At 40.6% G+C, this 18,571-nt stretch overlaps 1 protein-coding gene across 2 annotated transcripts in view; it reads right to left on the bottom strand.

The window, feature by feature from the left end:
• The window catches only part of USP13 (ubiquitin specific peptidase 13), a 148,083-nt gene that overhangs the window by 17,124 nt on the left and 112,388 nt on the right, over positions 1–18,571 (bottom strand). The window contains exons 20-21 of one of the 2 annotated variants that reach the window (XR_013413406.1): positions 4,315–4,399; positions 1,882–2,103 (exon numbers count right to left, since the gene is read on the bottom strand). Coding sequence is in view for 1 of the 2 variants with exons in the window: in NM_001265638.1 (NP_001252567.1) it covers positions 2,010–2,103; positions 4,315–4,399 (179 nt within the window). In the remaining variant the exon portion in view is untranslated. 2 annotated transcript variants of the gene reach the window in all.

Raw genomic sequence — 18,571 nt, 5'->3', positions numbered from 1 at the left:
AGTCCAAGTCAACTTTAGGAGGTGTCAAATCCAAGTCAACATTAGGAGGTGACACCAGTGGGCACACTTTAGTAGAAAAGTACTGCACCGTGAGCTCCCTCCTTCTGCCAATGTCATTTTTTCCCAAATTGAGGAAAACATCAGAGGAGAAAAGGCAGTCTACTATGACCCACCACGGCACACCACATTCTACTCATTGAAAGTTCACTGTAACCAATCTCACTGTATCTCAAAGCATGATTGGAAAGAAGGGCAGGTGTCATCACACCATTGTTCAGATGAGGACAGTGAGGCACAAGAAGGATGAAGGACTTGCCCAAGGTCCACAGCCAACTAGGAGAAGCACCCAGGTCTCCAGGCCATGGACCTCAGACACCATGTCCCTCGCTCACATGGCACCAAAGGATCACCTATGAGACAGGGCCCCCCAACATACCCAGAATCCTGATTGCTCACAACTCACTACATCCTAATCCAATGTCTGGTGCTTTATTTCACCTGGTTGTTCTGTTTATTTTCCTACAGTTTCTAAAAAGACCCTTTCAACCAAACAAATACATGTTAAACAGGCAGCAATAAATCCTTTTTCGTTTGACCGAATAATCTGAAATAGCAACTCCAGAGACTCTAGAATTTGGTACAGACCAGTAGGAAAATTATAGAAATTACAGAATGCTATCATTCCACTTTTCATCACATTGGAAACTCTAATCTAATCCCAGGTTGCAACTAAAATGCCGAAATAACCAAAATGAAAAGGATAGTCTATATAAAATTTCTTTGCATCTAAAATCCTTAGAGTGTCCAAGATCACACTGTCGGTCACATCAGATAAGCAGTAAAGACAAGTCAGAAGGTGATAAACCAAAAAAGGGCAGAGATGAGACTACGGCCCCAGAAAAACAAGGAAATGGAGGCAGATAAAGAGCTCAGAGACAGGAAAATCACAGACAAATTTGGGGCACGTGACATGACTCCAAAGAGTTATCATGTGAGATGGTAAAAAGAGATTAGCTATTTTAACTAAAAACAAACACCATACCTTTTGGGTAAAGGGGCTGCTGAGAAACAGAGAATTTACCTACCTTTGACAAAGTACAATATTATGCTGCTGTGGGCATCTAGCATTACACCAGCAAATGTCCCAAACCCAAGTGAATTCTTGACAGCACTTAAAGGCATAACTCAGCCCTTTTTTTTACTCCTTAAAATCTAAGTGGGGAACTAATCTTCTCGAAGGTTCCTGAGTCATAGTTTTGTGAAAATATTTACTTGCTTTTTTCAGATATGCTTAATACCAACTGTTCAGCCTTTAAAAACCAACTTGTCACAGATTTTCTAGTAGACTCCCTTTTCTAGTAAGTCTCACACTCTCAGTCACTCTCACACACATTCACACAATCATATTATGAATTTTGATACGACTTAAATTAAAAATATCTTTCATTGCAGAGGCTCTATTATGGACAGAGCATAGTATCTACATGGATACATCAGAAACTACTGTATGTCATGAAAAAAATATGTCACAAATAAAGCCCCTCCAATTGCTGATTTTCTATATGAAACACAAGTGGGCTTTTCATTTGCTGTGGGTAAGGCCACACCACTGGCCACATTATTTGGTTTCTCTGGAGGCCACTACCACTGACCCCCAAAGCAAAATAGAGGGCTGGGGGCACATCTCCATTTCTGATGTGCTGATGGCAGATCCTCCACCAGCAATATGAATACTTTTTTGTTTTTAAATATCATCCTCTTTTTGAACATTTATAAAAACTATCTACAATATAACAGTGTATCATCACTAATAGAAATTTCTTCCCAGTTCTATTTCAGAAGGTGTCAACTGATCATGCTCTTTAAATAAACTATAAATACCACATGTATTCCTTCATGTCTGGTTGTTTCAACTTCTTCTTCTTCTTCTTCTTCTTTTTTTTTTTTTTTTTTTTTTGGCAAATTAAAAAGGCGTATGGCTTCTTCTTGCCAACTTTTATGTTTGAGGTTTAGCTTGGTATCCTGTGGTAAAAGTACATGTAGCCCAGGTCTTTAGGGGGCCTTTCTGAGGCACAAACTTTGTGGTCATTGTAAATCACCCATCTGAAACAAGACAGAAGCATTTGATGGATTTCAGTCAGTTCCAGGAAACTTTACAGAGAGAAGTTACTAAACCATATGGCACACAATACTTAACCATGATGTTTTAATATACTATACTCAAGTTCGTTGTATAAAAAGGAACAGAATGCTGGTAGGGAATTACAACCGCTTTTTTTTTTTTAAGAGACCTCATTCTGTTCCTTAGGCTGTATGGTAGCACAATCTGAAGCTTCGAACTCCTGGGCTCAAGGGATCCTCTTGCATCAGCCTCCGGAGTAGCTAGGAACACAGGCACATGCCATTATACCCAGCTACAACTACCTTTTGATTCTTAAGCTCAATCAAAAAGTAGTTACTAAAATGTATCTGGAGCCTCCAAACATTTTAACCTTTGATCCCATAACTCCCTTTATAGAAATCCATACATAGCCTGAGAAATTGAGTCAAAGAATTATGTACAACAATGCTTATTTCAGTCTTAGGTATAAAACTAGCTTAAAACCAGAATTTTAAAAAAATCCACGCAGTGAACTATTATAGAACTATTAAAATTTATTCAAAGAATATTTGTCAAAGTGAGAAAATAATCATGATATAATATGAAATGGGAAAACACAGGTAAAAAATTGTATGTACTCTGCACATATTTTAAGCTTTTAGTTAAGTTGTAAATACATGTGCATATTTATATGTAATATGTGTGCATATAGACATATATACACTTTCTTCCAATGAGCCAATACAACAAAGAAAAATATATCAAAATGTAGACAATGGTTATTGTTAGGCTTCCAGAGTACATATTCTTTGTATATTTTTATATTTATAAATTATTTACAATGAATTTTATTGCTTTAAAAATTATAATTAAGCTATTTTACTTTAAAAAGAATTTTTACTTTATTTTCTTTGACTTCATTCCATAAAGTGTTTTTAAAAGAGCTATTGTGTTTGTAATAAAAAGAATTCACGACAAAGATTAAATCCCAACCGGGCACGGTGGCTCACAACTGTAATCTCAGCACTTTGGGAGACCAAGGCGGGTGGATCACCTGAGGTCAGGAGTTCGGGACCAGCCTGACCAACATGGCGAAACCCCATCTCTACTAAAAATACAAAACTAGCCGGACATGATGGCGCATGCCTGTAATCCCAGCTACTTGGGAGGCTGAGGCAGGAGAATCGCTTGAATTTGGGAGGTGCAGGTTGTAATGAGCTGAGATTGTGCCATTGCACTCCAGCCTGGGCAGAGTGAAACTCCATCTCAAAAAAAAAGATAAATTGCTGTGCTCAACTATATTATCAATCAAGTCAAGAAGACAAAACTAAAAGACACACCACAAAAGAACACAATGGAGTCCAGGTGGGAAATGGCCAGTCCTGCAGTGGGAGCCATGGAGCAAGAGGCCACACTCAGGCATTTCTCCAGCATCCACATGGCCTGAGCACTGCCCTCAAGCAGAAGTGCCAACCCACAGGCCACTCAGTACGGAGCTGCAGGAAGGGCACCAGTGGGGCCTGTAGGGATCCAGCCCAGGGAGAAGGTTCTGAGGAAAGCAGCAGTCTTTCATTCCACAACTGTCTCATTCCCGGTTCACCATACACTTAACAATTCTACTTAAGAAGGCTGAGAAGCCAACTGTAAGGTTGTAGTAAGGCAATGCACTGAAGGTTTAGAGCTGCCAGATAAGACACAGGTTACCTAGTTACATCTGAGTATCAGGTAAGCAATAATTAATTTCAGTATAAGCATGCCCCATATAATATTTGGGACATAGAATACTTGAAATTTATTTATACTAAAAAATTATTCATTATTTATCTGAAATTCAAATTTAATAGGGCATCCTGGTTTTTCTTATCTTGTTTCATTTTGTTGGCTAAATATGGCAATCCTAGGGAGGTTCCAATTACAGCATACATTCTGCTGCAGGATGCATCTTTATTTTGGGAAGTAAGTCACCTTGGTATGATAGTTGAAAGTGGCTTTGAATACCAGCTCTGACATAGCTACTTACTAGCTAAGGTCAAGCAATTCAGCCTCCCTGAGTCTCAGTGTCTTGATGTGTAAAAGGGCATTAACAATGTACCCTTTACAAGACCAATGTGAGAACCAAATGAGATAACATACAATGTACCTAGGAGAGTGCCTGGCATCTAGTAGGTACTCAATAAATCATAGCTATCATTTACCTTCTAAAAATGACTCACCTTCCTTCCTTTTTGATATGGCAAATATAATGACCACTCATTGTGGATGTTCCCATGTGACTGATGAATGCAAATAGCTCATATGCTGTGAAAGAGGAAACAACTCAGTTACAAGGCAGCATTTTCAGAATGAAGAGCACTTCTGGTTAGAATTTAAAACCAACAATAGTATAATCCAGCAACTGTTTAGATTTGAAAGACAAGGTCTATTTATCTTGCTATGTTGACAACTCACACATACTCAGAGTGACACTAAATTCAACCTGCAAATTTGTGATCACAAAAATAGGACATAAATTATCAAAGCACAGCTGATGTTAAATTCAAATGTGGAAAGCGATTTTTAAAAATCCCACAACCCGGTCTGGTGGCAAGCTTATGGGTGGATCTAAAAGGGTAGTCCTGGCTCTATCGCTTCCAAATAGCATGAGGGCGGACAAGTTGTTTCCTCTTTCTGAGCCTGTTTCTTTATGGGGATTAAAAAAAAGTCCACCCACTTTGCAGGGTTGTATAAAACTTAAATGAGCAAGTCAGACTAAAATACCACACAAATGTCAAAATTATGAGGAAGAGAGCAGATAGCTGTTATCATTTATAGAAGAGGATAATGCTTTGTGCAGGATTTTTCACTTGCTCATGATTATAACTTATGTGGGACCAAACTTCAGGCTTCATGCTTTCTGAACAAGGAGATATATGGCCTCTGAGACAGTGAGACCAATGTTTATTCTCTAACAAGTACCTCCTGCAAAATCAGGCCCAGAACTCTATGATACCCATGTTGAATCCATTTTAGCTCATGTTGCCAAAGTGGCTTCCATGGACAAGTACCAGTCCACTCAGCAAACTGTTACAGACTACAATGAGATAGTATGGAAACTGAGAGTGCACATTTACAAGACTTTAGAGTAATTGAGAGTAAAATGCATGTCCACTGAATTTAATAAGGAAAAAAATGGGCTTGCATATTGATTTTGCTAGTGCTCCACTTTTACTACATTTTCCAAAAAAAGTATTGGTTCTGGACAGAGCTTTTCTCCTACTCCTCTGTCTCTCATTCTTTCTCTCTTGCTTTTCACTCAGGCTCATTCAACTTACTCAGTTGTCAATCCCCAGTCCTCATCTTACTCACTCTTCAGCAGCATCACATACTGTTGATCACCTCCTCTGTTCTCAAATACTTGCCTCCAGGACATGACTCTCTTGGTTGTCCAGCTGCCTTACCGCCTTACTGCTTCCCTTCATCTCCCTGACCTTTGAATTTTGGTGATCTGGGGTTCAAACCTTCTTCTTCCCCCCTCTACCCAGACTCTCTTTCTCTCTCTCTCTCTCACTCTCTGTGGCTGATGTCATGTAGTCTTATGGCAGTAAATGATATTGTTTTCTTAATTTCATTTCTGGAATGTTCATTGTTAGTGTATAGAAATAGAATTGAATTTTGTATACTGATCTTGTTTCCTGCAACCTTGGTGAACTCATTTGTTAGTTCTAATTGTTTTGTAGTCGATTCCTGTGGACTTTCTATATATAAGATCATGTCATCTGCAAATAGAGACAGTTTTACTTCTTTCTTGATAATCCAGATAACTTTTACTTCTTTTTCTTGCCTAATTGCAATGGCTAGAACCTCCTGTACAATGTTAAACAGAAGTGTCAAGAGGGGCATCTTTATCTTCTTCCTAATCTTAGGAGGAAAGCATTCAGTCTTTCACATTAAGTATAAGGTGAACTGTGGGGTTTTTGTAGATACATTTTATCAGGTTGAGAAAGATCACTTCCATTCCTAGTTTGCTGATCATTCTCCCCTCAGCCTTATCTATCTCAGTCAATGGCAATTCCATTCTTCCAGTAACTCAGGACAAAATCTTGCCTTCTCTCTCACACTCTTTATCAGCAAGATGAAGTCCGATCCATCAGCAAATCCTCTATCCAGAATCCAAAGGCTTCATACAATCTCCACTTGTAACTCCCCATCCAAGTCACCATCATATCCTATCTGAATTATTACAATGGCCTCTTAATTGGACTCCCTGCTTCCTCCCTTTCCCCCACCAACTATTCTCACCATAGTTGCCAGAGTGGTTTTCTTTCTTTCTCTTTCTTTCTTTCTTTCTTTTTCTTTCTTTCTTTCTTTATTTCTTTCCTTTCTTTCTTTTTCTTTCTCTTTTCTTTCTTTCTTTCTGTCTCTCTCTCTCTTTCTCTCTCTCTTTCTTTCTTTCTTTCTTTTTTCTTTTTTTTTTCAAACCCTTATGTCAAGGGCTGACTTTCAATAGATTGCAGAGAGGGAGCTGCTCTGCTACATAGAAAACCCCAACCCAGAAGCAGGTCTACCAATGGTTTAGCACCAGGTTCCCCATGAACGTGCGAGGGGGCGGCTGCCTTTCTGGCTGCACTCTGTTGTTCTCTTTTTCTGTTGTTGTTGTTGTTTGACATGGAGTCTCACTCTGTCACCCAGTCTGGAGTGCAGTGGCGCGATCTCGGCTCACTGCAACCTCCGCCTCCTGGCTTCAAGCGATTCTCCTACCTCAGCCTCCCAAGTGGGATTACAGGCATGTGCCACTGTGTCCGGCTAATTTTTTTGTATTTTCAGTAGAAACAGGGTTTCATCATGTTAGCCAGGATGGTCTCGGTCTCCTGACCTCATGATCTGCCCATCTCGGTCTCCCAAAGTGCTGGAATTGCAGGCATGAGCCACCACGCCAGGCCCATTAGTCTTTTTTTTTTAATGGAAGTCAAATTGTGGTCATTACTCTGCCCCCAACACCCTCCAGTGGCTCCCTGTATCTCTGAGTAAAATCTCACTCTTGCAGAGGCCTATGAAATCCCCTTACCTCCTCCCCTCATCCCCCTTATTCTGCTCCAGCTACCTTGGCCTCCTGGCTGCTCCTCAAACATGCTTGGCAAGACCTGTCCTTCAAGCTTTAAACCTTCAAGCCTTTATACCTACTGTACCTACTGCTCTTTCTTTCTGAAACTCTCTTTTTTCAGATGTCATGTGACTCACTCGTCACTTCATTGAGATCTCAGGTCCAAATGTCACCTCATCAGAGAGGCCTTCCTGAACCTTCCTTATAAACAGTAACTCTCCTTCCACCCCTGCCCTCACTCCTGTTGCTCCCGTTTCCCTTATCCTGCTTTCCTGTCCATACCGCAGAAAGTAACACCTACTATGTTGCATTCTTTTTTTTTTTTTTTTTTTTTTTGAGACGGAGTTTCGCCCTTGTTACCCAGGCTGGAATGCAATGGCGTGATCTTGGCTCACTGCAAACTCTGCCTCCCGGAATCAAACGATTCTCCTGCCTCAACCTCCCAAATAGCTGGGACTACAGGCACGTACCACTATGCCTGGCTAATTTTTTTGTATTTTTAGTAGAGATGGGGTTTCGCCACGTTGGCCAGGCTGGTCTCAAATGCCTGACCTCAGGTAATCCACCCACTTTGGCCTCCCAAAATGCTGGGATTACAGGTGTGAGCCACCATGCCAAGCTGCTATGTCACATTCTTACTTGTGCATGTATTTATTGTCTATCACCTTTTACCCCAGGCTAGAATAGGCTCCATAAGGACAGGGAGTTTGCTTTGTTTACTGAAATATTCCAGGCACAGAGAACAGTGCTTTGTACACTGTAGGTACTCAATAAGTATCTGTTAAATGTATAAATAAATGAGTGAATGAAGGAATGACTCCTTTCACTTCATTTCCTCACTTGTTTTTATATCTTCTTATAGAGTATATATTTTTGTAAACCTCTTACCAAAGCATAAATTGGGGTATAAACTGGTGAAATAATTATTTAATCAGAAATGAATCAGAGAAGATTGCCTTTCCCATAATTAACTGAATTTCTGTTGCTAGCTATCACATCAACTGAAAAAAAAAAGAAAAGAATCCCAGGTCTGAAATCAGAAGCCAGGCAAAAACAGTTGAAAATGATAATCATTTTGCCTGGTATTTATTTTTTGAAACAGTGACCCAGGCACCTTACCCTTGTCTGTCCTCCAGTTCTGTCTCCCACACTAAGAACCCACCTTTACCTCCCTGTGTAAGCAAGAAAGGGAGTGAACTGAGATCCTTGTGTTTCTTGGCCCCTGTTGGCTTTTTAAGCCCTTTTGGACTAATTCTATATCATATTCCTAATCTTCAATTTAAGAGATAGAGTGCTGCTCTCCCAAAAATGTGGCTGCTCTCTAAGAATTTTCATGAAATGAAGAGAGGATACAGGCCAGGCATGGTGGCAAACGCCTGTAATCTCAGCACTTTGGGAGGCCAAGATGGGTAGATTGCTTGTGCTCAGGAGTTTGAGACCAGCCTAGGCAACAGGGCAAAACCCCATCTCTACAAATACAAAAAAATTAGCCAGGCATGGTGGTGTGCACCTGTAGTCGCAGCTACTCTGGAGACAGAGGTGGGAGAATTGCTTGAGCCCAGGGAGTCAAGGCTGCAGTGAGCCCAGATCACACCACTGTACTCCAGCCTGGGCGATAGAGTGAGACCCTGTCTCAAAAAAAAAAAAAGAGAGAGAGAGGATACAATACCCCAATCAAGGCTTTTCCCCACAAGGATGTCCTGCAAAACAATGGCTTCAACAATTCAACAGAGTGTTTCCTGAGCACTTCTCACCATAAGACAGGGTCACATCAATGAAACACAGCACAGATACCAACACAGCCAATGGGTTGACCAGACAGACACAAAGGACAAATCCATACACCCCAATATATCCAAACATGTCACTAAGCCCCCCCAAAAGCATTTTCCTCTCTTTGTTTAAAAACAACTCATGTACATACTCAGAACCACAAAAATAAAATTTAAAAGGTTAGCATAAATCTTAGTCCTATTATTTAAATTAACCATGTTTATCAATATAAGCAACTGCTCCATGCATTATTCATGACCTCCTGCTGGAAACAACAAAAGAGAATCTCTCTCAACACATTTGCAAAAATTAAACAGGTAATAAATCTCAATTTATATTTGTCTCCAAAGAGAAAATCAAGGTGAATTCACCAGAGAGAGAAACTACTGTTGATTCTTCTCTAAGTTCCCAGAGATGTCCTCCCAAAAAAAAACACAAAAAACCAGCACTCTAAAACACACTCCAAAAAACACACACTAAGAAATATTTAAGTTTTTCTGTTGAAAGTCAAAATTTTGAAATGCTTATCTCGTCTCAAGCTGCCTTTTCTATTTACTTAAAAAGGAATTTCTAACATTTCAAAAATGTTGACTTTCAACAGAAAAACCTTCAAAGTACCTGGAAGAATTAGACAAAATTGACAAAACCACTATGCCTCACATCTAGTGGACAGTGTCCCTCCAAATGGACAGAATTAAACTGTGCCTGAAACTAACATTCCTCCTCCCCACAAAACTTGTCCTTTTTGAACTCCAGGAAAATCTCCCCAACCTTGCTAATAAGAAGATTTTTAAATATCAAATGTTGCCACTAACATCCCTACCCAACCTAACAGCAATTGTACTCTTTGATTTTGTTATTTGAGAAAGGACTGTTTAAAAAAAGTTTATGAAACTTGGAAGGTAAAAGAGGCAGGCAGCATACCCTTTCAATGTCATATAGAGGAAAGGCCACCCAAAGATTATCTAGGGGAGGGATTGGCAAGTGACCCATTAGCCAAATCTGGCCCACATCCTGCTTTTGTACTGCCAAGGAGAAGAATGGGGAGAAGAATATGAGACAGACATGTATATGGCCCACAAAACCTGAAATATTTATTATCTGGTTCATTAGAGAAAAATGTTGCTGGTAGGGATGAACTTAGTTCATCTCACTATTTACTACTTGATATAGTTTGGATATTTGTCCCCTCCAAATCTCATGTTGAAATACTACCCCCAATGTTGGAGGTGGGACCTGGTAGGAGGTATTTGGGTCACGGGGGTAGATCCCTCATGAATATCTTGGTGCCCTCCCGTGGTAATGAGTGAGTTCTCAGTCTCTTAGTTCATGGGAGAGGAGGTTGTTTAAAAAAACAGCATGACACCTCTTCTTTTCTCGCTTGTTCTCTCCTCACCATGTGACACGCCTGCTCCTCCTTTGCCTTCCGCTGACTGAAAGCTTCCTAAGGCCTCTTCAGAAGCAGATCCAGCACTGTGCTTCTTGTATACTCTGAAGAGCTGTGAGCCAAATAAACCTCTTTGTTTTTTATATAAATTACCCAGTCTCAGGTATTCTCTTACAGCAAAGACTATAAAACTACTAATACACTACAGATTAAAGATCTCATACTTAGTGGTGTTACTTGCTAACTTGCAGATTTTTATCTAGTAAAGACACGAAAAAATTCTGTCTAGTAGAACACATATCCTCAAGGATGTACAGATTTATAAATTGGGGTATAAACTGGTAAAATAATTATTTCAAGAATTTATGGTCCTGAAAGACACTGACTAATTTTAAATCTAACCTGGCAATCTCATCCTAACATTTCTTTTTAAAATTGTCTTTAAATATCCCAGCTTCACAAATGCTTTTAAACCGGTAATAACATCTGACTGATTCTCTCATTAATTAATGAGTTTTTTTTAAATCTGTGATATGTGTTCATTTTACACTTACCTGAAAGTCATGATCTTGCCTTTTGGAAAGTTATGCTTTAAGAAGTGTAATGACCAAAAGCAACTCTGGATTCAGAAGTGTCTTTAAATGAATTTATCTGTATAAGCCATTATAACATCTAAAATATATACAAAGCAGTAGTATCTCACCAGGGCACGATGCATTATTTAGTCTACAGAGAGTGCTCAGAACACAGAGACACCAAAAGACTCCCTAAAACAACTATCCAGACCCAGAGGCACTGCAGTCTTCTGGTGAGATAAACTGGGTTCTCATCCAATGCTCTTTACTTGATTAATCTGTGTCACTGCGTGTCTCTAACTCCCTCTGTACAGAGCAGGGGAAATAAAATTGCCAACTCACTAACATTTGCCTTATAAGCACCCAATATCTGGGTATTTATCTGGGATATGCTTTTCCCCACAAGGTATTCATGAAGCAACCACTCCCATGACCCAAATACCTCGCACCAGGTCCCACCTCCAACACTGGGGTTTGCATATCAACATGAGATTTGGAGGGGACAAACATCCAAACTACATCAAGCGTAATATACAAGTTCAATCTCCCACAGCTTGATTTCCCTTTCCCTCTTGCCCGCTCTGAGAAAAAAACAGTGTGGAAGGGAGGAATATTTGGAACTTTCAGAAACTTCTAAATTCTCGAAAAGAGAAGACAGACCTAGGTAAATCAGTAATATTGGAAGGCAGCTGATAGCAACAAAATTGTAAAGGGTCTACAAATTGCTTCCCCCAACCCTAGCCAGCTCAAAATTACCAATCTCTCTGTTACAATGCCGAATGCTCCAAAAGGCAAACACTTCCTCCCAAGTCTAATAGTTCTCAATCATTTATACTTCACTGTAAATTAGTTTACTCAAGAGTGGCTGCCTCTTAACTTTCAATAGCACCGCGGAAAAAATGAGGAACCGCAACAAGCGCTAAGTGGGAGGAGAATTAGCACCAGTGGCATGAAGTAAGTCTACGTGACTTTCAAGCAGACCACTGGCGCTTAGCTTCCCGGGGAGCTGTACCTTTCGCCCTCCAGATCCTCTTCCGGGTGGTGTTCCTCAGGCAGCTCAGCACCTTAGAAATCCCAGCGTTATGCAAATGAATGTCTCTCTGCTCCCTGGCTGGAAAATCTCAGCAGCGTCAGAGACATCTAAACCATTACAGCAAAGTGGCAGAAGGAGGCGGAGCAGGTTCTGAGTAATCACAGCCTAATCACATGTTAATTACGTTGGCAATCAGTGAGTTCTTAAGAAAAATTAAATGCTCATTAAGTGAAACATGAAAACAGAAATGATTTTGCACATAGCAGAAGCCCAGATAGGTCAGAGTGACGGCCTGATTTCCAGCTTTGAAGTCTTAAAAAACTCAACAGAAAGTTAGGTGCTAGCCCTAAAATGTGCAGAACATGGTAGAAAATAGTCTCTCGCCTCCATTCCAATACAAAATGTGAAATAAGATGACTCAATCGGGGATAAAGGAAAAACTGCATAGCCTTCAAAATCAGACAGGCCTGAATTCTAACCGGGTTCTACCACTAGCAAACCACTTAGCTTGTCACCATTTCCTCATCAGAATACCTCCCTACAAGCAGTGAAGGAAAAGTGGTCAAGGAAGTGCCTGGCACAGAGGAGGCATTCAGTAAATGACAGCCACTATTTCATCAAGTGTTAATAGCACTAACCCTTTTAAACAAATTAGATGACATTTAAATAATCGTTTCATGCAATAGCATTACTTCCTCATTCAGAAAAATGGAAACAGTGATTTTTAATTAACATATTCCCAAAAGGAAAAATTTGATACAAGTGCTTCTTTAATCCCTATCTTTATAATAATCACTTTTTTCCACTTCGTAACACCTACCTTATTATTTCAGTGTTAACCTGGTGTGACAGTGTCCCAGTAGCCACGCCCCTCCTTCTTAAAGCAATAGTAACCTAACACTGCTTTTAAGGTGGTAATTCTCAAGTTTCAGCTGCATCAGAACCACCTGGATGTCCTGTTAAAACACCGATTACTGGGCCTCGCCCAGAGCTCCCAACTCAGCAGGTCTGAAGTTGGGCCCTATAATTCCTAAGAAGTTCTCAGGTGAAGCTGATTCTACCGCTTGGAACCACACTTGAACCAGTGCTTGAAGGAGATCAACCCATCCCTTCTCAGCTCGGATGAGAGGATGGAAGATGTCTCCCTGCTCGGATTCTAGGAGTGAGGCCCATAACGCGGGCCTGAGTCAACCTGCCTCAGTGACTTGGAGTAGGACAGGGCACATGACGGAGTCTCATAGTCTCAGGCTCTCAGGACCTTTGCTGAGAACTCTGGGACAAGACTCGGCTAGATTTTAACTTGGAAAGATATAGTTGTGGGAGGTGCTGCAGCCATCTTGTGCCATTAGGGAGAGCCTGTCTGGGACTGGAACCAACGTAGAGGAAGCAGAGCCAAGGGGCCCATCCAGCTAAAAGACTTTGAGTCCTGAATCATGGCAGGCCTACAGCCCAGTGCCCCCAGGACTTGTCAGCCTTCATGAGAAAATATTTCCCTTTTTGCTTAGACAGATTTATCTTGGACTTTCTGCCACTTAAAACCCTGAAAACAGGTTGTTTTTACATTGTTTGTTTTGGTTCCTCAAACACCAATTACCCCTACCCTTTAATTGTATTCAATATTCTCAGCTGGACAAGGTGGCTCACGCCTGTAATCCCAGCACTTTGGGAGGCCGAGGCGGGCAGATCACAGGGTCAGAAAATCGAGACCATCCTGGCCAACATGGTGAAACCCTGTCTCTACTAAAAAAAGTACAAAAGTTAGCTGAGCATGATGGCGCGTGCCATAATCCTAGCTGCTCAGGAGGCTGTGGCAGGAGAATCACTTGAACCAGGGAGTACAAAGCTGCAGTGAGCTGAGATGGCGCCACTGCACTCCAGCCTGGCGACAGAGCGAGACTCCATCTCAAAAAACAAACAAAAAAAATTATCAAGTCAAATATCTCAGTCAATTCACCAACCAGAAAAAGTAAAAAGAAATGACTTGGGAATTTAAACAACCTAGCTAAACAGAACACACATCTTCCCAGGTTAACCTATAAATTTGATGTAATGCCAGTCAAACCCCTAGAGAACGGCCAATTACAAAATCGGTAACTTTATATAATTTAGCAGCAGTAATGTTTAATATATTATAGGGAAAATTTTTATTCATAAGTAACACTGAAAATATAATTTTGAACACAACTAAACTAGAAACGCCCAGCATATTTATGAAGAAAACCATACAGCTTTGCAAGAGTTAGAGAAGGGGTGAATAAATCAAAGGAGAAGCATATGTTTCTAGCTAGAAAAACTCAATATTGTAAAGTGATCAGGTATTCCCAAACTAATCTACAGTACATGAAACTCTCATAAAAATCAATAAAAGAAAGCTGACAACCTCAATAAAAGTGAGAAACTGGCCAAAGGAAATAAAGAAGCTGTTAACACAAGAAGAAAAATACCTAGGCAATAAAGATACAAAAAATAAAAAAAGCGCTCAACCCAACAGCACTGCTGGGGAAGGCTGGGCAAACAGAAGAGTCACCAGTGTGACCAGGATGTGGCCCCCCTGTTGTGTTTGTGGAGGGTCATGTGATGGTAATCTGCATTAAAACCTTAAAAATACGTATTTTTCACTCACAAAATTCCCTTCCAGAAACTTACCCTAACGACATAATGAAATGAAGGCCCGAGGCTGTTTATCACAATATTATTTTTAGTAGAAGAAGGAAAGAAGGAAGGGATGGAAGGAAGAAAATGCTGAACAAGCTTTTATTCCCTGGATAGGGATTACATTAGGCATGTGCGGTACTTCTGTGAATTGAATTCATCCTTTAAGAAACTCATTATTTGGCTGGGCACAGTGGCTCACACCTGTAATCCTAACACTTCAGGAGCCAGAGGCGGGCAGACTGCCTGAGCTCAGGAGTTCGAGACCTGCCTAGGCAACATGGCAAAATTCCATCTCTACTACAAATACAAAAAATTAGCCAGGTATGGTGGTGCACGCCTGTAATCCCAGTTACAGGCTGAGGCATGAGAATCACTTGAACCCAGGAGGCGGAGGATGCAGTGAGCTGAGATCCCGCCACTGCACTCCAGCCTGGGGAACAGAGCAAGACTCTGTCTCAAAAAAAAAAAAGAAACTCTTTATTTAAAAATCATAGTGGTCATCTTCTGAATGTGGAAATATCTTCATTATTTGAAACTCTTTCTGTAATAATGTGGTATTTTATTTAAATGATACTTAATTAACCTAGAATTAGGTATATAAATTATGGTACATGTTTATAATAGAATATTGTTAATATATGTTCAACAATATAGATTTCTATACATGTACAACTACATAACTCACAGCCTAATCACATGTTAATTACATGTTAATTACATTAAAGGAAAAACAAGTCACAAAATAGCAATGTATAGAATAGAATGTCATATTTTACACTTCTATGGATCTATATTCATTTTTATACATTTGTCTAAAAAGGTCTACAGAATATAAACAAAACATTATTTTGTGGTAATTGCTGGGGAGTAGGATTGTAATTTTTAATTTTGTCTTTTATCTATATAGATAAATATATATCTATATTTTCTCAAGTTGCTAAAATTAATATATATCCTTCAATATAAATTGTTAATTTACAAAGGAAAAAGAAAGCAACAACTCACAACATGAGTTTGGGTGCTAATATAGTAAAGTACAGGAAGTCATGTTTTTCCCTCCCTTTGATTCATGCAATGTAACACAGTAGTACACAGCCAATCCCTCTATATGGTACTTTGTGGAAGCAGCAAAAATAGTGCCAAAGTCTGTTACCTCCTGGCATTCATTTAATTCTTCATTCAGTCAGTTATTTCCTGATCACTCACCATGGGCCAGGCACAGTGCTGGGGAAGCTACTTTGAAAACATTTGTCGTTCTGTAAAATCAAACTCAAAATGCATTTGGCAAATTAGGTTTCTGCTTTTCTGTCTTAATAGTTAAATGTTTCATCTACTACTGCCTTTCTATCCTGCATATCTTGCATGCGATTTCTAAGTGCATCTCATAGTGCTCCTTCGCTACCCTCACCCACAATCCTTGGGGTTTGACCCATCGTGCCTTAAAGGATGCACCTCAAAATCCAGCTGTGGCAGGAATATCTACAGATCACTCTGAGGTAGAGGAAGCCCTGAGGAGATGATGTGGCTGTTCTTTATCATTCCTGACCATCTGTGAGAGAGTGGCTGCTGCCTCCAAGCTCCAGAGGAAAGGAAACCCTAAAGATCAGACCTGCCTTCCCTCTACAGCCAAACCTTGGCAGCTTTACAATAGCCCCACCTTGTGGTTAATTCCTTCTGCAAGGACTCATCCTCTCCAGGGAAAAGTCCATTATGGAAAATCAATGAAGCAGTGAACTGATGGACGTGTAATACGTGATAAATCCTGCTCATGCATTATTGAGTAACCTGTCTGTTATAGCTTTAAATAGTTTAGGTAAGCTAGTAATTTTTGCAAAGTAATACTAGATACTTTAAATGAATACGGAAATTGAAATTGGGAGAACTACATCTCATCCTTTTCTTATCCAGTTGGCATTGAAACAGTTTCAGTGATGAAATTCCTATTTTATATTTTAAAAAAAAGAAGAAAGTTCCCTCCTACCATCTCTCTCTAGCTCTATATCAATACGTACATATTAGGTCTGGAAAGAAGATTAATGAGTAGATCTGCCACTATATGATTATAGGAACAAATGCTGCTAGTGTAGATTTAGTTAAATACAATTGTTATTTACTCAGTACTTTCTATGTGTCTAGCACCATGCTAGACACCATGAGTTTTATAAAAGCCAAATGGCCTCTGCCCTGGGCAAGCTCCTAGTCAAATGGGAGACACAAATACCTACAGAAGTAATTTTACTGCAAGATCAATTTGATACCTCTAATAACAGAAGAACTAACAATGAAGCGTGGTGGCCCTAGCCTGTAATTCTAGCTACTCAGGAGGCTGAGGCAGGAGAATCACTTGACCCCAGGAGGTGGAGGTCGCAGTGAGCCAAGATCGCGCCACTGCACTCCAGCCTGGGTGACAGAGTGAGACTCTGTCTCAAAACAAACTAACTAACTAACTAACAATGCATTTCAGTGGCTACAGGCACAGGTTCTGAAGGCAGACTGCCCGCACAGGAATTGTGGTTCTACCCATCCCTAGCTATGAGACCTTGACAAGCTACTACTTAGCCTTCCATATCTCAGGTTCTTCACCTGTAAAATGGGGATAGTAATGGTATGTAACTCATAAGGTTACTGTGAGGATTAAAGATGGCACAAATGGGAGTATTTTTCATACTGGTATAATTATTACTAGCATATGAGGTAAACATGAGCTGATTATGACAAGGATCTAGGAAGGCAGTCCAGAGAAATGGAATCTGTGGTCAAGTTCTAATAGTGATGAGAATTTTAGTGTGCAGTGACAGGAGAGAAGGTTCATTTCAAAAATAGGGGTTAACCTGAGCAAACACCTGCAGGTTGAGAAGAGAGTTGTTGACAGCTGAGTAGGTTAAGAGTGTGGCTATAGTCCCAGGCATCCCAGCTGCAGGTATAGAGAGTATAGAAGTGACACTGGGAGACCAGGTGGCCTGGGATCTGACTGGAGGAGGTGCTGAATGCCAAGCTAAAGAGCCTGAACATTATTCTACAGGCAATGACAGCCCAAGAAGCAGGATATCACAACGGTTAAGAACAAGGATTCTGGCCGGGCGCGGTGGCTCAAGCCTGTAATCCCAGCACTTTGGGAGGCCGAGATGGGCGGATCACAAGGTCAGGAGATCGAGACCATCCTGGCTAACTTGGTGAAACCCCGTCTCTACTAAAAATACAAAAAACTAGCCGGGCGAGGTGGCGGGCGCCTGTAGTCCCAGCTACTCGGGAGGCTGAGGCAGGAGAATGGCGTAAACCCGGGAAGCGGAGCTTGCAGTGAGCTGAGATCCAGCCACTGGACTCCAGCCTGGGCGACAGAGTGAGACTCCGTCTCAAAAAAAAAAAAAAAAAAAAAAAAAGAACAAGGATTCTGCATTTGAATCTTGGTTCCATCTCTTAAGAGCTGTGTGGCCTTTGGCAAGGTACCCAACCTCTCTGTGCTTCTATTTTTCTCACCTGTAAAATCAGTTGTAGTGAGGATTACATGAGTGTTGATATGCAAAGTGCTTAGAACACTGCATGGCACACAGTGACATACATAAGTGTTTACTATTAAAAGGCAGAACAACAGCCTATGGCACCTCTTCCTATCATCCTGAGACAACCCTTCAGGATATTATCAGTAGTTGGTATGAGTTAAGGATATGATCAAGGATGAGACCACTTTGCTACTACTCAAAAAACACTACCATGAAAACAAATGTTCCCTTTTTGACAAAAGCTCCCATGGTCCATGAAGAAATTTTACCTCAAAGGAACAGACAAAATCAAAGTTGGCCCTAAACTTAGGGACACACACATGACCAAGCAACATGATTCTGACATGACTTTATCAGATCACCAGGGCCTATGCAAAGTGGCAAACTGCACCATTTCTAAGAAGATGGGATCCGGCCAGGCACGGTGGCTCATGCCTGTAATCCCAGCACTTTGGGAGGCTGAGACA

Source organism: Macaca mulatta, chromosome 2 (genome assembly GCF_049350105.2).
Source record: "Macaca mulatta isolate MMU2019108-1 chromosome 2, T2T-MMU8v2.0, whole genome shotgun sequence".
Lineage (NCBI taxonomy): Eukaryota > Metazoa > Chordata > Mammalia > Primates > Cercopithecidae > Macaca > Macaca mulatta.
This window is presented reverse-complemented; position numbering and strand designations above follow the sequence as displayed.